Source organism: Pecten maximus, chromosome 13, assembly GCF_902652985.1.
Source record: "Pecten maximus chromosome 13, xPecMax1.1, whole genome shotgun sequence".
Lineage (NCBI taxonomy): Eukaryota > Metazoa > Mollusca > Bivalvia > Pectinida > Pectinidae > Pecten > Pecten maximus.
Window position 1 is genome coordinate 1,752,573 of NC_047027.1, and position 24,143 is coordinate 1,776,715.

The 24,143-nt window shown below is 39.1% G+C and overlaps 1 protein-coding gene across 1 annotated transcript; it reads left to right on the top strand.

Moving 5' to 3' along the window:
* The first annotated feature begins 13,894 nt into the window (after positions 1-13,894).
* On the top strand, positions 13,895-20,941 carry LOC117341366 (gamma-gliadin B-like). Its single transcript, XM_033903222.1, has 2 exons — positions 13,895-13,936; positions 20,357-20,941. Exons 1-2 carry the CDS (start codon positions 13,895-13,897, stop codon positions 20,939-20,941), a joined length of 627 nt encoding a protein of 208 aa, XP_033759113.1.
* Positions 20,942-24,143: the final 3,202 nt, after the last annotated feature.

Genomic DNA, 24,143 nt, shown 5'->3' on the forward strand with positions numbered 1-24,143 from the left:
TTAAAATAACCTTTCTGTAATATGTTCCATTTAACAGAAATAATTTCTTCCTGATAAAAGTGTTAAGAACCATGTCAATTTCAATATATCTGACGTCAAAGCAACATGCTGTTAACCATTGAAAATCAAGATTCCCACAGAAGAACTATGATGGAATTGGAGGCAGTGTATGGATACATGAAAAGATATGTTAGGCTTTTTAACATGATAGTTTTCTTTTCATATAATAAATAAAACCTGTTTATTGATAACAAGCTCTCCATAACCTACTCAACAATTAGAATTACGTTCTTTCTGAAAACATTTATTAACTATTTTGTACAAACCCACAATGTTTTTAGTGATAAGGTTGTCACACGTGGAAGTTCGTGGTCAAAAGTCATTCCTGGGTCAAAGTTCATGTTCTCCCAAGTATTATCTAACTTGTGGTAAATCAATTTATTTAACCAAGACGTCTGGCTGTTCTATCAGTCTTTATCTGATTTTAAGGGGTAGGAATAGTAGAAACCACAACTCCACACTCTCTATAACTATACCTTGACAAGTCCTTGTATCCTGATTGGCGTAAATAATTTATTTTGTATTACATGAATGATCATCGGGATGTCAGTAATGACGTAATTTCTTTGTGACGTTACTCCACGTCAACTTGACAGTGCCATTTTGAAAGTACTCCTCAACGCATTAAGCGTTTTCTCTTGTTATCGGAGAATCTGTGCTAATGTCAAGGGAGTATTTTATCAAAAACTAGTCTGAAAATCCTGAGGAAGTGAGCTATGGTATATATGATCTACATTTTCAGTGTGTGTTAAATTTTTTTTTATTTCAATTTTTTTTATCTGATGTTTTTCTCATGATAAACTGTTTAGGATGTACTATGAAAGGAACCAAGGCGGGGGTCATCAAATTCTGGAAGTTTCTGAACCATATTTTTGGAAAGCAGAAGGACGTGTGTGTTAGAAAAGCAGTCTACCTACTTCGACAAGACTAGATAAACCACATACATGATTCTGTTTTCGTTGGTATTCCTTATCTGTTTTGCCCCTTTCTACCGTTATTCCCGTCTTAGTTAAAATATAATCAAGGTTAAAATAATCTTTTGCGTGACGAATTGTGCATATATTTCCTTGTTACGGAAAGGACGTACAATCATATGTAAGTAAGTTGTACAACTTTTGTCCAATCCATTTGCTTTTATCTGCAATAAAATTGATTTAAACTAAACATATTTTTCAAGTTTTTCATTTTAATTATTTTATTTTTAGGATATTATTTACATAATTAATCGTCCTAGTTGATCTGGGGATAATACTTATTTTTTTCTGAATTTACTCTTCAAAGTGTACTTAAAAGAAAACAGTGCAGGAATCTGGGGGACGCCTCAGAAGCTCTTGAAAAAATGGTGTATTATTTCATCATATAGCTGAAGTTTCATGATCATATTTTTCCTACTTTAATTTTCTCGATTTTCTTACAGAAATTTCAGGGTTAACTGTTAAGCGGGCGTGGGACATTGAAGAAAATGAAGCGGAGATCTCAGAGCGGCCCACGACCATTTATTTTTAAAATGCAGTTAATAAACACATAAGATCGTTTTCTCTTTTAATTTGTTCTCGTGCATTCCTCGTTTTAGATTTGCAAATGCTAAGGCAACAGGATATTGTTTTGATCGGAAGTTTTCTAGGTGTCTTACTACGGGTATAATGTGTATGTGTAGACATTCTATACAGAGAGAAAGTGACAATGGAAATGAGTGAAATATTACCCTCATATGAAAAACGGAAACAATTCTTAATGTTATTGTAATTTACATAAACATCACCTTTAGTTGTCATTGCTAGGATATACTCTTCTACACACTTCCTGCTGAAATCGACAAACTATAGCCATTGTCTTGAAAATGAGATTTATTCCCTACTTCCTTCTATTGTTATATATACTTGACATATATATACATATATATATATGTGTTGTACCGGAACGGTGTTTTTTTATATTAGAAAATTAAGTTTAGTGGTGTGACCTTGAAGTTCCACTGTTATGTTGATGCGCGTAGTTACCTCCCTTTGTACAAAGCATGCTAACATGGCGGGAGCGTCGATGTTTCATCCAGGAAACGCAAATACCATTATTGTAAGTTTTAAAGAGTGTATTTTTCCCATAGTTATGCCAGTCAGTATTATATTACTTGATGAAGAACTTTTATATGATTCAAAGTGAATTTACTCACAGTATTTTGTATGTTATCCCCATATATGCAGTGGCGTAATTCTAGTAGTGGCCAGCATCTCCATGCTGGCAGCCCTGCAGCTATATTTCACTGTTTATTTACAATTATGTTTAAGTTTTGCATTCCTCGTAGATAAGTATGATACCTTATATATATAGGGTTTAGGTAGCTATAACATATGCTATACATGTTTAAATATAGGCTGTCAATTGCAAAATTGGCAAAGGCCACTGGGGCCTGTATTGACACAAACATGGAAGGGGAGACAACTCGAATTAGTGTATTGTTCTCATGTAGTGTTGGGTTATATTATAATGAAGCTTATTGCTATGAATAGTTTGATTGTCTGTATGGACACCAGCTAGTAAAGTAGTTTAAATAAAGATATCTGCTGTGTTGTTAAATTACAAGTTATTTTATAAGTGTTGGACAATTTTTACTTAAGTTTGGTTTGCATAGATCAACATGTAATATTATTGTAAAACAAATGTAGTTAATTAAGATTGTTATTTGCAGTGTGTCACTTTGAGGTATAATGCATGGTTAACACAGATGTTGGGACTAAATCCTGGAGACATCATGACGTAAGTTTATAATGCCATAATGTCAGTTAATTATTATGCATTATTATGTTTTCTGTAGTTTTAAGTGAAAGTCAGGTTGTTAATTGTTATTGACCAGTTGTAAGCTATTGATGTGAATTTGTTTTCAATCAATCTTGTGTTATATATATAGATGAGATGGCTAATTTCTTAAATATATATTATTCATTATTCCATGTGCCAAGTGTTGTATGAGTTATGTCCCTTTAGTAAATTTCCGGATATTTCTGTTCGTTTACTTTTTCATTTTATTACAATGTACCTTATTCCGGATATTTTATTTGATTTGTTTATTACTGTTATGTAATCTGTGTCACAAAGAAGTTTGATAATAGATGCAATGGAAGAGAACACGTGTTATGACTTTTTCTTCAACTTTTCCTTCAACGAAGCCCCTGTACACTTGCTCAACATTATCATAGTGTTAAGTTAATACTGAAACAGTCATAACTCCAATTTATTGTTCACAATTTATGTACATTGTGGTAAGACAGTCTTTGTTTATTCTGTTGTAGTTTTTTACGTTGTTCGGATATTGAGGAATAAAGCAATTGACATCAGTATCTGTCTTCGTCATCGTCTGTCGGCTAAGGGCAGTACATGTGTGTTATGGTACAATCTAATTAAAACCTAGATGTTCATTTTCACTACGTTACATGAACATCTAACAACATCCCATCAGTGGTCACATCAGGGTGACCTTTTGGATTAGGCAATCAAATGACTACTTCCAGAATTTTGGAAGTGAATTTTATATGTCCGAATTAGCATGACTAGAGTGCATAGCTTGCATTTGTCAATTTGTTTCAAGTCATTTCGTCCCATAAAGCATATAGCTATGTACTGTGCCGAAATGGTTTGCTTCAGATGCATGCTGTGACAAAACGTTTTGCTTCGATGACATCGACAAAATGCCAATTCGCCCTGAAAGTGAAATACACACATCTCGGAAGTCATCAGAACGTGACCCCTTATAGTTCATGTAACTAAGTGATAAGGAACATCTAGATTTTAATTAGATTGGTAGTTGAAGTACAGTACTAAGAGAAAATAATAAACACTTCAGCTAATGCTGCATTATACTCCTTGGTTGCTGGTATGGGCATTCATGTCACACGTACCCAAGTTACTTCTGTAGTAGGAACGACCTCTCAGTCGTTACAGACTTTTACCCAGGTTCTAGTCTGGGGTTCCATGTGTTACAGTAATAATGAACAACAATATTAAGTTTCAACAGTTTTATTTGAACATGAAGAACATTAAACATATACAGCCAGGCCCTTACCAGGCCGTCGCTTTGGATAACACGGACAGATATATAAACGGGTTCAGCTGCCTGGCTCGGCCCGTAGGACGACACAATGTTCGAGACAAGAACGAAACATTGACTAAGACATTTACATAGCCACCCACCTGCAAACACGTGTTCACCCTACTGCTAACAGTGACGCCGAGACGGACTCAGCAAAAGCTAACTGCCCGTCTGACAAAAACACGTGCGCTACCTTATTATAGTAAATACGGTAGCCAATCTCGGATGCCCTACTGGTCGACCAATCAACGAGCCGCTCTCATACATGACAAATTATAAACAACATGGACGACACGAGTGACAGACGACAAGTCCCAGCGACGGCAATACACATGTAAAAGATTTGGGTTTTGAACACTTACTTGTTGTATATAATACCATATTTACATCCTGTAAATCAGAGTGCGTGTTGTTGTGATCATCGGTCCATACTGTTTATACGGGGTATTCCCGTTGGGGAATCCCTTCCGGTTGTATTGTCAACGTTTCTGATTGGCTAATGTTCGGGGTATGTGTTTATTTATAATCACCTTACCTGTACATTACTCTACGCTCAGGTATCGGTCTATCTATAGTCTTGGGACAAACTGCACGTGTATTTCGAGGCATACAATTAAATTTAGCTATATAGCTGGGAATTTTAGTATTATACGACAGTCTGGCAGAGGCTTACATGTAGCTGGCCGGCTCGTCTTTCTCCTTCACAGAGTCAGGTATGCAGTAGATTTCGGACTTAAACCTCTAAATTATCCCGGGTTGGGTGGTATTTTTCTCTCAATAATAGGCATGATATAGTCAGTAATTCCGTTGTTATTTCGGGTGGTCTTTTCCCGTTGTAGGCATGTTATAGTCGTTGTATTTTTGGGTACGTTTATCCCCAGGGAGGGACAGGGGTGGATATTTTTCATACGAGATATGGACCGGACGCACAGTTAGGTTACGTGAGCATTGTGTATATATTCAGTTATCATGTTTCATCACTTCCAATCTTCATATAATAAAATGTTGAACGTTATAAACTGTGTTGTCATTCCATTGATCTGTAGCCAGCTGTAAATTTCGAGACAGAACCACAGAGTTGACGAGCTTGAAAATCACTATACGAGGATACACTGGTCTCAGGAGTCGGAACTAATACAGTAGTGCCGTAACTCCTCAGAACTTTTACACACACATATTATAAACACAGAGCTCGAACAAGGTAATATTAATAATAATAATCATCCATAAACAGATACATCCCTTCCATTCATGATTACATTCAGTCATTCACACACAGACTCGATGATCGGTAGCTCGTACAACTTACACAACATTCCATAGGCCTTTGCACACACATATACACATGTAAAATACCCAACTTCCACACACTTCCTCTCCTTTTTAGAAAAATTGTAAATTTTTCTACAATTCAGTCAATTCAAGACATAATTATAATTAAGCATCCAATATTTGAATACAACCACATGATATTTACAAAACACAATCAAGATAAACCCAGATTGTAATCTCAGTAGTACATGCACATGTAAATGTACATGTAATTGTAAGCATTAAACAATTATTTTATTTGAATATAACAAAATAACAATTGTAAACTCCAACATTAAGAATAAATGGTTGTATCAAAAAATAATTCTAAATTTAACAAAACTGGCAACAATCACATTCTAAATAAATTGGTATAAGGCCCTGTAACACAACTAGAGTCAATGTCACATTCACAAACACAATTATCAAATTACGAACTAGCTACATATTGGCAACACAGTCTTCATTGATGTAAGCTAGTAGCTCCTCCAATGTCGGTAACTGCACAAGATCCACGCACTTGTCACTGTCCTCACAGGACATTGGCCTTTTCACTGGTATTCCTACTCCTCCTGGGGAAATATATTTTGAATTTATTACTCGATTTCCGGTACTGATTAACCTTACTGCTGTAGCCACATCTATGTGATGGATATGTCGGGCATGCCGCACCACCTGGTTCTGGTTATCTTCCCTCCACGCCATAGGTATGGTCCCCCCTTCATAAGGTTTCAGATGATCCACATGTAGTGGTAGAACCCACTCATTTCATCTCTTTTTGGTTTAGTGGTTCCATCAGCTTTAAGCTGCTTGAACTTTGCTATATGGGGGTCACTGTTTTGTTCAGCTTTAAGCTTTTCTGTACCCCATGAGTCTAACCAGTTAGTAAATATTTGTTCTCCTTCCTCATCAGACATGCTGGTGTCATCTACTAAGGAAGAGACAACATTAACATTAGTAAGTTTTTTTCAATCAGGACATGCCTGTCTACCACAGTGCTTCTTGGGTATCCTGGATAACCCATCAGCATTTCCATGCTGTCGTCCTGGCCTGTGCTGAATTTCAAAATCAAACATATCGACTATGCTTATCCACCTAGCTAGTAAACCTTCAGGCTCTTTGAAATTTTTCAACCATATGAGGGCAGCGTGGTCAGTACGTATGACAAAATGCATGCCCCCAATATAGTGTCTGAAATGTTTTAGAAAGGTTACCACAGAAAGTAATTCCCTACGGGTCGTACAGTAATTTTGTTGTGCCCTACTGAATGTTTTGCTAGCATATGCAATGACCTTTTCCTCATCATCCTGAATCTGGCTAAGAACACATCCCATTCCAAAATAACTGGCATCACAATCTAATATGAATGACCCGACACTTTTTGGGTATGACAGAATAGGACTTGAAACTAAAAGATTTTTCAGTTTTTCAAATGAATTTTGACACTTTTCATCCCACTTAAACACTTTCCCCTTCCTGGTTAAATGGGTTAAGGGCGCTGCTATATCTGAAAAGTTTGGGATCAATTTCCTATAGTAACCCGCTAAGCCTAGGAAACTTCTAAGTTCTGTAGATGACTCAGGTTGTGGCCAGCCTTTGACAGCTTTTACCTTCTCAGGATCACAGCTGATTCCAGCTTCCGAAACTACATGCCCCAAGTATGAGACTGGGTCTGGAATAGGGTACACTTTTTAGGCTTAAGTTTTAGATTTGCAGAACGGAAACACTCAAAAACACACTTCAAGTTTGACATAGCTGAATCAAATGAGTTCCCAAAACAAATCACATCGTCAAGGTAACAGAGACATTTATACCACTGTAATCCACCCAACACCAACTGCATAAGGCGAGAAAAAGTAGCGGGGGTATTACAAAGGCCAAATGGCATCACATTGAACTCATACAGGCCTTTATGAGTGGCAAAAGCTGTTTTAACCCTACTATTTTGATCCATACTACACTGCCAGTATCCACTTGCTAAGTCAAGCGTAGAGAACCATTTCATGCCCGAGAGTGTTTCTATGGCTTCGTCTTTTTTCGGGAGAGGATATGCATCCTTTTTAGTAACTGAGTTTAGTTTCCTATAGTCTATGCAAAAACGCACTGACCCATCTTTCTTGGTACATAAAACTACAGGGGCAGACCATGGATTAGAGCTGGGTTGAATTACACCTTTTTCTAACATGCTATCTAACTCTTTTTCAGCAACTAATTTCTGACCTGGTGATATCCTACGAGGGGGTATCTTAATAGGAAGAGCTCCCTGGGTATCTATAGTATGTTCCACCAATTTAGTATTCCCCAAAGTACCATCAGGGCCAGCAAAGATGTCTTGATATTCCTGTAACAGGTCCCTAACCTCTGACTTTTGAGCTGGGGTTAATTTATTAGACGTCCTATCTAAAACATCTCGAAGATGGGGTGGTAGCTGGGTGCTATCTACATGGTTTTTCTCACTAATCTCATGTACTTGCCCACGTTCTACACCGCTTGTAGCAAATAGACCACTCTCATTACTGACAGGGAAAGTATAATCACCATTTCTAGTGTTAGAATGTCTCCCACTATCTGTAATACCTGTAGGGTTAGTCAACATAGTAGTTTTAGGTCTAGCACCGACACCAATGGTTTCCGGCGCTGCAGAGGGATTAGTATTTTCGTACTGCATGGTCAATTTACAATAATAACACTGTCAACGTTAGTATGCAGCTATTGTAGCTACTAGAAGTACCAATGGATTTACGAGACAAGACATTCAACGAGTAACATGAAATATGCAACACATAGAAAAAGTGAAAATGTAAACATAGAAACACGTGTGAAACACATGGAGGTTACCCAGACTTCTATCACGGCACCATTTGTAGTAGGAACGACCACTCAGTCGTTACAGACTTTTACCCAGGTTCTAGTCTGGGGTTCCATGTGTTACAGTAATAATGAACAACAATATTAAGTTTCAACAGTTTTATTTGAACATGAAGAACATTAAACATATACAGCCAGGCCCTTACCAGGCCGTCGCTTTGGATAACACGGACAGATATATAAACGGGTTCAGCTGCCTGGCTCGGCCCGTAGGACGACACAATGTACGAGACAAGAACGAAACATTGACTAAGACATTTACATAGCCACCCACCTGCAAACACGTGTTCACCCTACTGCTAACAGTGACGCCGAGACGGACTCAGCAAAAGCTAACTGCCCGTCTGACAAAAACACGTGCGCTACCTTATTATAGTAAATACGGTAGCCAATCTCGGATGCCCTACTGGTCGACCAATCAACGAGCCGCTCTCATACATGACAAATTATAAACAACATGGACGACACGAGTGACAGACGACAAGTCCCAGCGACGGCAATACACACATATTATAAACACAGAGCTCGAACAAGGTAATATTAATAATAATAATCATCCATAAACAGATACATCCCTTCCATTCATGATTACATTCAGTCATTCACACACAGACTCGATCATCGGTAGCTCGTACAACTTACACAACATTCCATAGGCCTATGCACACACATATACACATGTAAAATACCCAACTTCCACACTTCTTGGGATCCCTTATATGTGCTCTTACCGGGTGCTCAAAAGTGCCGATATATACAAAAATATCTTCTGAGCATGCCTTGCTCAAGAATGGTAGCAATAATAAAATATATACACATACCCTTACAGAGCAGAACTAACTAACGATAATTACAGATATTAACTATATGTAGAGCAAAGGGCAAAACGTCTCTACCTATATCTGCTCACTACTTAAACAACACTAAATATCAACTATTAACACAAGGTAAATTATAAGAGAGAGCATGTAATGTTACGGCTATGTCGGACCCCAGTACTCGATCCCCGAGTACTCCGACCAGACTACTACGCCGGTACGCCTGTCCACTCAAAGGGACATAACTCCTATAATACTGACCAGCTCGCACACACACACAACAGCTACAATGCACCGCTGCTCACAGTCACAGCCAGCCTCAGGTACCAGTGCTCAGAACACTCCAGAGCACGCGTTACAGCGTCTGCTCACTACAGCAGGGCCCGTATATTATTTACTATACGACCGCTCTAACCTACGGGATGCATGTGAAGAGAGCAAGACTGAGGGAAAGCACTATTTCAGCTACGTCTACAGTCTGCTCACTCACTTCAACTCGTAGTTTATTACCGTACCTTTTCAATGCTGCTGCCTGGTCAGTCATCGAAGTCTGGTCTAACTGACAAGCTAGCAGACGGCGTTATATACCCTCTCAAAAAAGAAGGTAGCGCCGTCCATGTTCCCGCCGGAACTTTCCTATACTATATCTTTGTCTTTAAAATGTTTGAATGTTACGCGCTCTAATCACGCCATGCTACAAGCTTATTATTGACACCGAGGTTGTATCAAAACACGGAAGTAAACAGGTATTGTAACATTATAAACTGTATAACATATGTACAAATAAACAAACAGCTGGATAGGTGAAAATATGCTTGTCACAAGTACTCCCTGACCAAAATAAATCTACCCTATCTGGGGTTTATTCGGGGTATTATCACATTATACAACTATAATTACTACAAGGGTAAGAGAGTTTCAACACTTAGTTTTACCGAAAATGTTGAAATGTATTCAGTAGATGTTTTCAAGATGCATACGATTTGAGAAATGCATAACGCTAGCGAAATGTGAAGACTAAATGAACCTGAACTTTGCAAATAACTCCAGGTCAATATATTTATGTAAACAAATATTGCGCAGGCGCATTCGTCTCCGGATGTTTAGAAAGTTTTGCTCTTCCGTGTTCATTCCAAAACGGCTGACATTATAGCATAGGTCTGCAAATATGTCCGCGATTTACTTAAATTTGTAATATATATATTCTAGAATGTTACGTCATTATCAACTAGATGAGTATTTCTATAATTTAGAGAAAGAAATATATCAATAACGGCATACGAGACGATACATTGTATCATACTATAGGTTACTGAACATGTTTGCGAGGAAGATAGATACTAGGTGGCATTTGTGGTCAGGGTGACTGGTCATAGCGTTAACATTGTCATCGATTTCCATATTCCATTTTCCTTTGACGAAAACGACCAATAAATCAAATGCAAATGATAATATCTTGTTGCCATGTGCACGGGATTGGTTGTTGTAGGCGATACTTGGAACGTATTTACTGTTGTAAGGGAGGTAACTGCAAGATTACGGAAATCAAACGTTAAACCAATTTGATTGGTCGATTCTTCCATGACTTTGGCAATGGGTTTACAATCGAAGTGACAGATAACTACGGCAATATTCAGATGATATCCACAATAACATTTTTAGATACGTGTGGTCGGCAGTTGTCATGTTTAAAATGAACAATTATATAGCTTGTTTTTATTTCGGCAAAGTCGAGAATATTTACTGAAACGGACCACAGGTGAAGCAGACTTGGAAATACCGAAACGAAGAAAAACGGGGCTTAATTATAATATAGGCCCATATATATATGTCTCTGATAGGCCTAAATTGGCATTGAATTTGGTGTGTATATATGTTAACAAATTCACCAACTCTAAAATCTCAAGAACTCCCTAAGCATGTTGATTTGAGAAAATTGAATATTAAACGAATTTATGAAGTTTGATAATAATTTTCTCAAATCAACATTATGCTTAGGGATTAATTGCCCTCCCTAGTTTCATATCCCACCCCTGATATATTATTACACACTTGATGAATTTGCTCTAAAAACTGAACCACGTGACCTCTACGTCATCTCAATTAATCCCTAAGCATAATGTTGATTTGAGAAAATTATTATCAAACTTCATAAATTCGTTTAATATTCAATTTTATATGTTCGAATTAGCATGACTAGAGTGCATTGCTTGTATAATCTGTCAATTTGTTTCAAATCATTTCGTCCCATAAAGCATATAGCTATATACTGTGCCGAATTGGTTTGCTTCAGATGCATGCTGTGACGAAATGTTTTGCTTCGATGACATCGAAAAAATGCCAATTCGCCCTGAAAGTAAAATACACACATCTCAGAGGTCATCAGAACGTGACCCCTGATGAGATGTTGTTAGATGTTCATGTAACGTAGTGATAATGGCCATCTAGATTTTAATTAGATTGAATACAAATCCGGAATAAGTTAACTCCGATGAAATAAAGCACTTCTGTATGGAATAATTATAATGTGTTAAAGTTGCAAGACGGTAAATGTACAGATCCGAAATTAGTTTTAAGAATCGCTCAACTAATAATTTCCTATGAATTAAATCACCGTATAAATGAATTAGTGTGTCACAGTTTTCAGACGGTAAATCCACGTAAAATTAATTTCCAAGAACTTTCTTTCTCGCCAACGCACACGCAGATCTGCCGTTGCTTTCCCTTCACACAGAATACATACTGGAACCACTTTATACAGATGCTCTATGTAGGCCGTACATTGCTCTGCTGTCATTAGAGTCTTCCAGAATTCCTGAATGTCATGGACCAGTCCATCTTTCGATGTCGGTCCTTGGCGGGCTATATGACGTTTACGTTGATTCCAGACCATTTCGATGGGATTCAAATCCGCACTTTCTGAAGAATTGAAAAAAAATAACACTAAGACTCGATACATGAAGAGACTGACAATTTACAAAACATTTTCCCCATTTTGCTTATTTTAACCACAAATACCAAATATATTGTGTGATAAATGAATCAATGTATGTATGTTCTATTACTCAATAATTATTCTGCTTGAACAGTAAAGATCATAGGGGAGAACGCTTCTCTTCTCCATTACCTAATTCGTGCTTTCCTCTACGAAACTGATCCGACCAATAGTCTTGTCTTGAGACACACGTTTTTGGATCGTATGATACCCATCGTTTCCTTGGTATTCATGTGGCGTCTCTGGCATCGGGATATCTCCAACTTCACTTTGGAGTCAGTTCTAGTCATAGCGAGTATTTAATATTCATCTATTGTCGACCTTGTTAGAATGAGCATATACCCGATAGATGGGGCTCAGCGATAATTAGGGAGGCTGTATCATTGGTCATCCCATTCCAGCCAATCACAGCCTATCCTGTATGAAGAAACAACGACCATTAAAACTCTCCAAAAAAGGCCAACCACATTCTGATATCCTCTTTCACCGGCTTTGTAAGTCGAATGTGATAATACGGTTGTGTGACCCCAATAGTAAGATTGATGAGACGCCTCAAAAAAGTCCTACCGGGGGGAACCACTATGCATGCAAAGTTTAATAACCCGATTAAACTTTGAAGTTCCTGCAGGCAACATTTTTTCATTTGCAAGAATTGCTGTAAGGGCTGAGTACATTTCTCTTGTTTGTCAATCGGTAAGCGTGCTTCTAAGCGATTTGAATCGAGGATGATGCCCAAAAACTCAATCTCTTGGGATGGCTAAAATGTCTTCTTTCGATATGGGGATGCCAAGTCAGGCAAGGAACTGGGGGTAGGTCTCCTTTTAGAGATAGCTATGGTGTAGAGTTCATTTTCCTGAACATTCCATAGCATGTCTGAGGAGGTTTGCTTCATCTTCCTGAAGTTGGTATCATAGAAATACCAGTTACCCCCACAATTAGAGATATTGCGGATAACATTCTGGTACGTAGCCAGTGCTTCATTATCACCAGGAAATTTCAGGCGAATAACTTATGCAAAGATATTGAATGCATCAGTCCACCTTTCAATATCCAGGTATACCCTCTTTTTAGAAGGGACAATACCAATATGCCCGTCTGAATTCATTTTTAATGAAAAATCAGGGGCAGACTGATCGTCCAGGAGAAGACCAAGGTCAATAAATTCTCCTGCCCAGATACGTTCCTTCAACTTAGAAGGAACCTTGAAATGTAGAGGGCGACAAGCCATGCATTGAAACTGGCTGTCTGCCTACATTTAATGCCGACAAATCCTCCAACCCACCTGATATCAAATTGACAGGTTGAAAACCCGATGAAAAATGATCCCGCGAACTGTCCAGGGCTGATAAAGTTGTTGTGACTGTACACCTCTGTTCAGAAGTCTGGTCTTTCTCCGTACCAGTACTAGGTGCTGTGCCCGTGGATATATTTACGGCATTGTCTCTGGAGATAGCTCCACTGGTCCGTCCCAGGTGAGTGATCAGCATAAACACTCTTGCTCCTCAGGCTGGCTAATACGGCCTCTGTAACCGAGGCAGTTATAGTCTGGGTAATTTGGCTTAGCTGATGATCCCCCAAAGACACAGGCTCCGATCTGGGCAGGCTCACAAGCTGCCCCAGTGAGGAAGCTTCTGTGTTCTCACTAGAAACACTCCGGCTATTATCAGGTGTTGTTGCTGTCCTTCTTTTCTTAGGCGGCATACGCACTGTACTGCTGGGCTTTGTTCCCTTTTTTCGCCTTTGGCAGCAGGAGGCATGATGACTGGGGATCTGCAACGTGCGATAAGTAGTAAAACACAAGTAAAGTCCCAATCTTAACAATAACACATTTAGATAGATTCCACCCAAAGGGAAACCAAGTAATTATCTACTGTAACTGATATAACAATACACCTATTTATACAGCGAGCTTTAATATATCCTGTAAGAATGGTAACAATCGCCTTTACCATAACAAATCCAAATGGAAATTGGTTATATATACTGAAACGAAAAAGAAACGCAACTTCAAATTGTAGGTTTAATAAAATAATACTTGTGAGCATTATGTTTAAATTTCATATGTAATAGTTAATATTGAATATTGATGTAACATCCTTTAAATGTTTAGAGATTTTTAAGAACAGGTCACTTTGCTAGAAGGTCATGATTGGTAGTACCCTACGTGAATCCAAGTTGAAATGGCAGCAGTTTTGAAACCGTGCCCTAATATCGTGTGTGTCCTCCTCGAACAGTTATCACATCTCTAATTCTTTGTTGCATTGAGTTCATCAGGGCATTGACTTTCCGTATTGGAATGTTATTCCATTCTTGGACGAGTGCATTTGCTAACTGAGGGAGGGTATTTGGGGGGTTACGGCGATTTCGAATTCTTCTGTCTAATTCATCCCACAAATGCTCGATTGGGGACAGGTCGGGGCTATATGGAGGCCAATCTATAGGAACAATGTTCTGTGTCGCAAGAAAGTCTCTACAGACTCTTGCAACGTGTGGTCTCGCGTTATCTTGCTGAAAGGTTAGATGATGCTGCCTAACAAACGGCACAACATGGGGCCTAAGGATCTCATCCCGATAGCGTACGGCCGTTAAATTCCCATTGACTATCACCAAAGGCGTCTTCAAACCATGGGAGATTCCCGCCCAAACCATAACTGATCCACCCCCAAATCGGTCGTGTTCCAAAACACAGGCGTCAGCAAAACGTTCGCCTCGACGCCGGTACACACGTTGACGGCCATCTGCTCGAAATAACGTGAATCGAGATTCATCGGTGAAGAGCATAGACCTCCAACGTCTCATAGGAAAACGTCTGGGCATATGTGCCGTTGCCCATTGCATACGACGTGCTCGACGTTGCGGTGTTAGTGGTAAACCAACGTACTGTCGCCTTGCACGCAAATTAGCCTCACGCGGTCTGTTGATCACTGTTTGGGGATGAATTCGACGGTTATGATTACCAATCGTATTCCTTGCCGTTTCAGCGGCCGTTAATCTCCTGTTACGCAGGTGTGCCAACCTAAGAACCCGGTCTTGACGTCGCGACGTTACGCGTGGACGTCCTGATCTCGGCTGGTCATCGACTCTTCCTGTTGCGTTAAGACGTGAAACTAATCGACTAATATAGTCGATTTGTGAACTCTGAATTGTCGAGCGACGTGAAGTTGCGTGTTCCCTGCCAGAAGCATCGCTATAGCACGTCCTCTATCAACCTTTGATAACCGTGGCATAATTGTAAAAGGAATTATTGTTTGCAAAAGTATTGGCGATGATGTGGCTCAATGTTAGTGATGAATTGATACTGGTTTGAATGAAAAAAGAACGCATATGTTTGTACAGGCACGGTTTTTGATGTTTTTACCGCGCCGGAAGTGCATAGGTCTCTAGTCACACTTGGGTGATTTTGAAGATTGGTATGGGTGTTAGGCAGGGTGCATGTTTATTTCCGCGATTTTTATACAGATATGTATATTTAATACAAAATTAATCACAATTTTCCATGTTGCGTTTCTTTTTCGTTTCAGTATATATATATCACATAGATAACTTCTTGTACCAAAACATTTTTTTTTTTCAAATCATGAAAAAGTGATACCAAATGAGAATTCCCATCTCTCAAAAACAGTGATACAAAATGAGAATCTCCATCTCAATATATAGACCGTAACACAAAATGAGAATTTAACTCTAATATAAACTGTAACAGAAAATGAGAATTTCCATCTCATATGAACAGTGATACAAAATAACAATTTCCATCTCATATAAACAGTGACATAAAATGAGAATTTCCATTTCATATAAACAGTAATACAAACAGAGAATTTCCATCTCATTTAAACACTAATACCTAATGAGAATTACCATCTCACAAAACCAGTGACACAAATGAGAATTTCCATCTCATATAGCTGTGACACAAAATGAGAATTTCCATCTCATATGAACAGTAATACAAAATAAGAATTTCCATCTCATTTAAACTGACACAAAATGAGAGTTTCCATCTCATATAACCAGTAATACAAAATAAGAATTTCCATCTCATATAAACAGTGACATCAAATGAGAATTTCCATCTCATATAAACAGTAATACAAAAAGAGAATTTCCATCTCATTTAAACACTAATACCTAATGAGAATTACCATCTAACAGAACCAGTGACACAATGTTGATCTCATATCAACAGTGGTAAAAAATGAGAATTACCATCTCTAAAAAAAATGATACAAAATGAGAATTTCTACCTCAAATAAACTGGCGAATATCTATCTCTTAAACAGTAAAGAATGTGAAATGAGAATTTTCATCTCATCCATTTTTTGCTTTATTCCCATAAAAGACTTTGTGGCCAAAATGAGAACCCCTATATGTTTGGCGTCTAATTATTTCAGTATAAAAACCAGATTAGGTAAACATATCGAGAATAGTACAGTAGCTATCCTGCCAGAACTATAATCAAATTGAAGATAATCATCTCATTTGAATTAAATGCAGCATGTTAATCTAGCTACCAGTATTTATATTTCATTAGAATTACAAAGATTACATGGATTATATTGTAACTTTGAATCCAATACAAACTGTCTATAAAGCTATAATTCCACGAATACCAGAATCAAGCAGTAAAAATGAAGACCCATAATTAAATAGGTAGGTGATCTCCCACATATAACCAGCTATACTCAGGAATGTAAATAGATAACCCCTATGGGGCCCCATTCACGACATGTAAACAAAGACCCAATCGCGACCATTGGGAAATTAACCGACTTCGACGTCGTAACACATGATAAACTTATATATCAGACCTTTAAATTAATTTTTAAATTGATTAAATTGTGCAGTTTTAGATCGGGTTACTTAAAAGGGCATACCTTCGAATCGGTAAAGCTGATTCCCTCAAACACGATCTAACACTGCGGCAGTATTTCCGCATGCCTGTGGCGTTCAAATGGCACTGATCCTTCAAAAAAAGGTTCAATGGACTGTTAAACAATCGCCGATGATGCCACAGCGATACAAAGTGACAGGAAACTGTTAAATTGCTTAATTCCCCCATTTACAGCGATCCGCCTTGCCTCGTAATCAGCAGAGGCCATCCCCCGGGGACCCGGCCGTGTAAACAGTTCACACACATACACAAAAACTCCATAAGTCCCGTGCAAGCTAACAGCGTAATCATATATTTCCACAGCTAGATCGAATGGTGTTATCCTGTAATCACAACAACGACTTCCACCAACCTGGAGAATTACAATATGAGGTTGATATTGTGTCAAAATATCAAGAACCTCCCTCCGAGAACATAGACTTGCTATAGTACCGCCACCGATGCCAAATCCCCGAACCTCACACTGGGATAAATCAAAATTTTCTGGAAATTAAAAAAACGCCTAACGAAACTGTGTCCTAACACAAGTACTCGAGGTCTTATTGTATCCATGCAGAATATAAAAATTAATACTGTAGTCTACATATAAAAATTGTACTTAATTTCTGGTCGGTGAATCTCGGGTCAAACACCTCCGACAAATTTCAAGGCCATCAAAGCATCCAAAATCGTCCTCAGGAGGCGAGATCTGTCATACACCCGTCGTGTCACCTTGGACTACCTCACTCCTCAATTTGCCGAGGAAAAAACTAGTTTAAACACTATTCTTTTGAAAACCTATTTCCCCAATTTGGCCCCGCCCCTCAGGCCCCTGGGGGTTCAGAGTAAAAATGTATACAAACTCTGTTTCCTGTCTGCCAAGGATGTTACTGACCAAATTTGGTTCAAATTCATTCATAACTTTATGACTAGTAGCGATTTAAAGGAGTAACCCTATTTCCCCTATTTGGCCCCGCCCCTCAGGCCCCTGGGGGTTCAGAGTAAAAATTTATACAAACTCTGTTCATCTTCTGCCAAGGATGTTCCTGACCAAATTTGGTTCAAATTCATTCATAACTTTATGACTAGTAGCGATTTAAAGGAGTAACCCTATTTCCCCTATTTGGCCCCGCCCCTCAGGCCCCTGGGGGTTCAGAGTAAAAATGTATACAAACTCTGTTTCCCTTCTGCCAAGGATGTTACTGACCAAATTTGGTTCAAATTCATTCATAACTTTATGACTAGTAGCGATTTAAAGGAGTAACCCTATTTCCCCTATTTGGCCCCGCCCCTCAGGCCCCTGGGGGTTCAGAGTAAAAATTTATATAAACTCTGTTCACCTTCTGCCAAGGATGTTCCTGACCAAATTTGGTTCAAATTCATTCATAACTTTATGACTAGTAGCGATTTAAAGGAGTAACCCTATTTCCCCTATTTGGCCCCGCCCCTCAGGCCCCTGGGGGTTCAGAGTAAAAATTTATACAAACTCTGTTCACCTTCTGCCAAGGATGTTCCTGACCAAATTTGGTTCAAATTCATTCATAACTTTATGACTAGTAGCGATTTAAAGGAGTAACCCTATTTCCCCTATTTGGCCCCGCCCCTCAGGTCCCTGGGGGTTCAGAGTAAACATTTATACAAACTCTGTTCCCCTTCTGCCAAGGATGTTCCTGACCAAATTTGGTTCAAATTCATTCATAACTTTATGACTAGTAGCGATTTAAAGGAGTAACCCTATTTCCCCTATTTGGCCCCACCCCTCAGGCCCCTGGGGGTTCAGAGTAAAAATTTATACAAACTCTGTTCCCTTTCTGCCAAGGATGTTACTGACCAAATTTGGTTCAAATTCATTCATAACTTTATGTCTAGTAGCGATTTAAAGGAGTAACCCTATTTCCCCTATTTGGCCCCACCCCTCAGGCCCCTGGGGGTTCAGAGTAAAAATTTATACAAACTCTGTTCCCTTTCTGCCAAGGATGTTACTGACCAAATTTGGTTCAAATTCATTCATAACTTTATGACTAGTAGCGATTTAAAGGAGTAACCCTATTTCCCCTATTTGGCCCCGCCCCTCAGGCCCCTGTGGGTTCAGAGTAAAAATGTATACAAACTCTGTTCCCCTTCCCCCAAGGATGTTCCTGACCAAATTTTGTGAAAATCCCTTCAATACTTTAGGACTAGTAGCAATTTAAAGAAAAGTTGACGGACGACGGACGACGGACGCCGGACGACGGACGCTGCACCATGGCATAAGCTCACCGGCCCTTCGGGCCAGGTGAGCTAAAAATTAGTAAGATGTTACATGATGTATACGGCTCGTTATGATAGAAAATTAGTGAGATGCTACATGTTATATATGGCCCGTTATAATAGAAATTATATCCCCCTGGTTCCGGTAAAACTTGTTATTAGCGTTTATTCAGCACTTACATTGTTGTTGCCATATTCGTATTAATTGCAGGCACGTGTTCACGTTTGTTTCTATAGATTTCCTATATGGCGGCTCTGATCCCGTTAAACCTGTGACGTCACAGGTCAGAGATAACCGAAACGAGGACAATTGCTTTGGGCTTCATGTGTGTTTTCGTGAAAAATCGCATTTACTCTAAAACTAAAGTCGCTATGAAAGTCGGACTGTCAGCATATTTAGTTTCATCCTAAATAACAATTGTAAGCTTAACATAGCAAATCGTTCCGGGTACGCTTTAAAGCCCGCGTCGATCGGCCCAGTAAAAATTATAATGCTTTGATCAACCGGTTAATGGGTTGTATGTGTGATCATAGTAGTACGTCTGTGACAGAATATATGTGTCACACATTCATTTTTTTGCGTCTTCAAAATCCAACAGATATTAAAATATTGACAAATGAACAGCTTTTTTTTCAATTTTCAATGTGCTATATTTTTTCTATGGTATGATTCAAACTGATATTAAACCGATATTGTTAGGGAATTCTGTATCATACAAAAAATTGTCTCGTCATAAAGTGACTTTAACAATCCTGCAGTTTCACAGGACGTTGATATTTGGGTTCAAAGTTTGTCCAACAAGCTATTTTTTATATTTTCCCCCATATTTCCGAGGGAAGAAAAAGCCATTTTCCAAATTTTGATTAACTTTGACTATTTTCTGTTACAATGCATACCAAAATATGTGCGAAAAAAACCCATTATAAATTCTTTTGCAATTACTAAGGGGTAAACAAATGAAATGACTGGACCATGTATTTGATTTGAAGCCTGATATTGTTATCTAAACACACAATATTGAGCTTAAACTTTCGTTGTTACTCGCAAATCTTCGTTGAAATTAAGTTCTTATCTATGTACTTATTTTTCCCATCAGGCAAAACCACCAGGACGCGTCATACCCTGGGGATCCTCGTCAAAGACCCTGACAAATCTGGAACCGACTGTGCAGCTACTGCAGCGCCCGACACCACTACAACAAGCACGCCCGACAACACAACAACCATGCCCGACATCACGACAACCACGCCAGACACAACAAGCACGCCCGACACCACAACAACCACAAGTACCACACGAGCAACAAAACCCAGGACCCCAGCTGCCACCGTGCCCTGTTCCTCAGCCGCATTCATACCACCAGCAACAGACTATGGCCATGCTGAAGGAGGTACTTTCCGGAATGACAAATATCAACCGGAAAATAACCACATTAGAGAAGAGGATGGCATCATTGGAGGGGAAAACGGACCTTATGGTCGAACAACAAAACCTGCGACAACAGATTGCCCCGGCAGCAGAAATCTCGGAGGATGAGATTCCGATAGTGTTCGCCGACGTCGCCATAGACGAGGAGATTCTGCATGGTATGAGGTGCCAGGTCAACTCAGCTGGGAACTTCCGCAAACTTTTATCTGAGAGGATGTTTCCAGAACTGTTTGGGCCGACAACCTTCGGTTAGCATACGGCTGGAACGGTGGTGGAATGCACCAGAAGCAGGAATTGGACGCAAGAAGGAAAGACGTGTTAAGCAAGTACGTACAACAGTTGTACCCATAAGTGCGGAAACATGAACATTTCCGGCCCGCTGTTGTCACCAAGATCAATGAAGGCCTTAGGCGTCCCGTCGTCAATTTATGCCGTAGGAGGGACTTCGAGTCCACACATTCGTAATTTGATGATGACGATGACGACATTTTGTTTTCAAGGGCTAAGATTGTCATTTTAGCTTCACTAAAATTACGAAAGAGCCATGCAGAAATGAAAATAAACCGCAAACATGCACTGTAAACAACGCAACAATGCCGGGTACATGCTCTTCCCTAGGTCCTTGGTTTTCAGACAGAATTCACGATTAATCAATGAGTTTTCAAGGCTAAGCTTTTCATGGTTCTATTTAGTGGTTCTACCAATGGAGTTAGGGGTCCTTGGTTTTGGTTTGGTTTTATTGGTTTAACGTCCTATTAACAGCTAAGGTCATTTAAGGACGGACTCCCGTGCGAGCGACATGCATGCCTGTGGTGAGTGCGTATGTGTGTTTTGGGAGGCTTGTGGGTCCACGCTAGACAGTTATCCACAGTATTCAGTGAACCATTGTGTCTCGTGGTATCTAGTGGACCGCGGAATCTGGTGGTCCGCGACATATCGTCGTATAGCGTGGACGTCCGCGGTATACGCTGATCCGTCACGGCTCGCGGTATAGCGTGGGCTTCTTGTCCACTTGTGGACATTTGAGTGGACAACCTCATTCTGTCCGTGATATAGCGTGGATTTAGCAATGGCCACTCGAGCTGTACTGTATTAATGTACCGAGACAAATAATTTCCCCAACAATATCTTGAACACGTAAAAGAAATAGTATTTTGAGGCATCACGATTTACTGCCTAGAATATTAAGAGAATATTATCTCAATCAAACGATCATACTTGAAGTAGGTAACGCAGATGAATGAAAAAACTGTAATAAAGATTTGTAGACTAATTTCCAATTAATATTCATCTAATCCTAGTGGTCAGTATCAATGCCTGTCACGTGGGAGACTGAGGTTCAATTCCCAGTCGTGGAGGATTATTTTTTTCAAAATTTTATTTCATTTTGGATCTATAAAACGATGGTAGTATAAGTACGTAACGCTGATGGAAGAAAAAGATATTGATATCAAGTTTTTTGCTCTTCCAGACATACCTAAATATGTACAATAAGAAACAGAGTTAACTAAATATGCATTGCTTGTTTTGATGACGTACGTCGCTGACCTGTACAAACAAGTTCAGTAGGTATTATAAAATTGAACGAGGATAGATCACAACACACTCATATGTACAGGACCAAATAGGTATATACCCTAGTTAGCGCGAAACGTTCAAATGTCTTATAATCAGTTTTTTGCTTTATTGGATTTATGCTAGGCCCGTGAGATTTATAAAAACATTTCAGAGAAGAAAGTAGACTCTGTTTAAGAACAATTTGGAAAAGTAAATGACACAGAAGTTATAAAAGCATTTAATTGCGAAATTAAATGAACATCTTCTCCGATTAATGAACAATTCTTAGAAAATATCCAAAGCGAAGAATGGCGAGTAATTAAGGTAAAAACGGAACCTGCATGGAAACAGCGCGTGTATCGAATGATAAAACAATGATGAGACTAGAACGAGTTTTCAACGACAAATAACTTAAGTACACGTCTATACATGTACGTGTTTTAGCTATATAAGCCTTTCAGAATATACCGACGACACAGTTTAACCATGGCTTATACCAGAGAAACTATGTATCAGAAGAAGGGCAAGGGACTACAAAAGAAGAATTACTCGAATACTAATGAAGCTCTGTTCGAGACTGAACTCGGAAATTCTCGATAGGTTCGTGTTTGGATTGGTTTATTTTGTTTAACGTCCTATTAACAGCAAAGGTCATTTAAGGACGGCCTCCCGTGTTAAGTCTCCTTGTGATAGGCCTGAACTTTTGGCCGATTTATAGTGCGACCTCACTGAAGCATACTGCCGAAGACAACCAGCAGTACACCCCACCCGGTCACATTATACTGACAACGGGCGAACCAGTCGTCCCACTCCTAATATGCTGAGGGGCGAACGCTCAACTAAAGGCCAAAAGTGAGGCATTGTCCAGGGAGACATTAGGAAGAAGAAAGTTGTTCAGAAAGAAGAGAAAAGATAAGATCCCAAATTTAGTGGCCTCTTACGATCATGCAATGGGGGCAGCAGGTACAATTATTACGCCCTATCTGCAGGGCAGCGATAGGTTCGTGTAGTATCCTGGAACGATACTTTACTCGTGGAAATACGTGAATGGAACACAGTCAAGCCCAGCAAGATTGGGATGAGTTTAAATTTATCAAGATGGTTGAACTTTTGTGACAATATCGATGAAATAGAAAGATCTCTGAAAGAGAACAACGATCTGAAGTGTCATCCCGTGTCACATGCAACCCGACCATAGCAATGTGTAAGGAGCCACGAGATGTTCCGAGTGTAATCCTAACAGTTACAGAGACTTTAGAAACGACTGTGCTAATACACGAAGCCACGAGATGTTCCGAATGTAAACCCAAACAGACTTTCTCACGTGGAGCCGGGAGGTGTCCCGATACCAACAATTATTGAGACTTTTAATGACTTATGCAAAATCTCATTTGAGATAACATCATTATGTATTATGTATTTTTAAACCTTTGATATTTTGTCTATACTCAATGCATATATAGTAATAAAAAATCAATAAGATTATTTTTTTCTCATACTGATATATCATTCATGAAATCATAATAAAATTGCAGCATCTTCAACTTTGCATATTGTAAAATGAAAAAATCCCAGCTGTGTTGGTAAATTAAAGCGTATTTTACTTTTCGCCATCTCCACTTGATAATATTTCGTCTTCATTCAAACAGGTTAAATTCTGAAACCGGTTTTGTTGACAAGCAGACTGGCGTCTCGATGACCTTGAACATAATAAATTGTTCTGTTTGGATTTATCCATGATGAGACCCCCGTAGCTAGAGTTTCCTACGAGTTTAAACGTATCCGCTATGATAGCATAGTGGGCATCCCTGTCTCCCATACGTCTAGCATCACTCACAACTTCGACAAAATCGGAAAACGGTATTCCTGAGCTATATTCAACTGTTTGGTACACAATT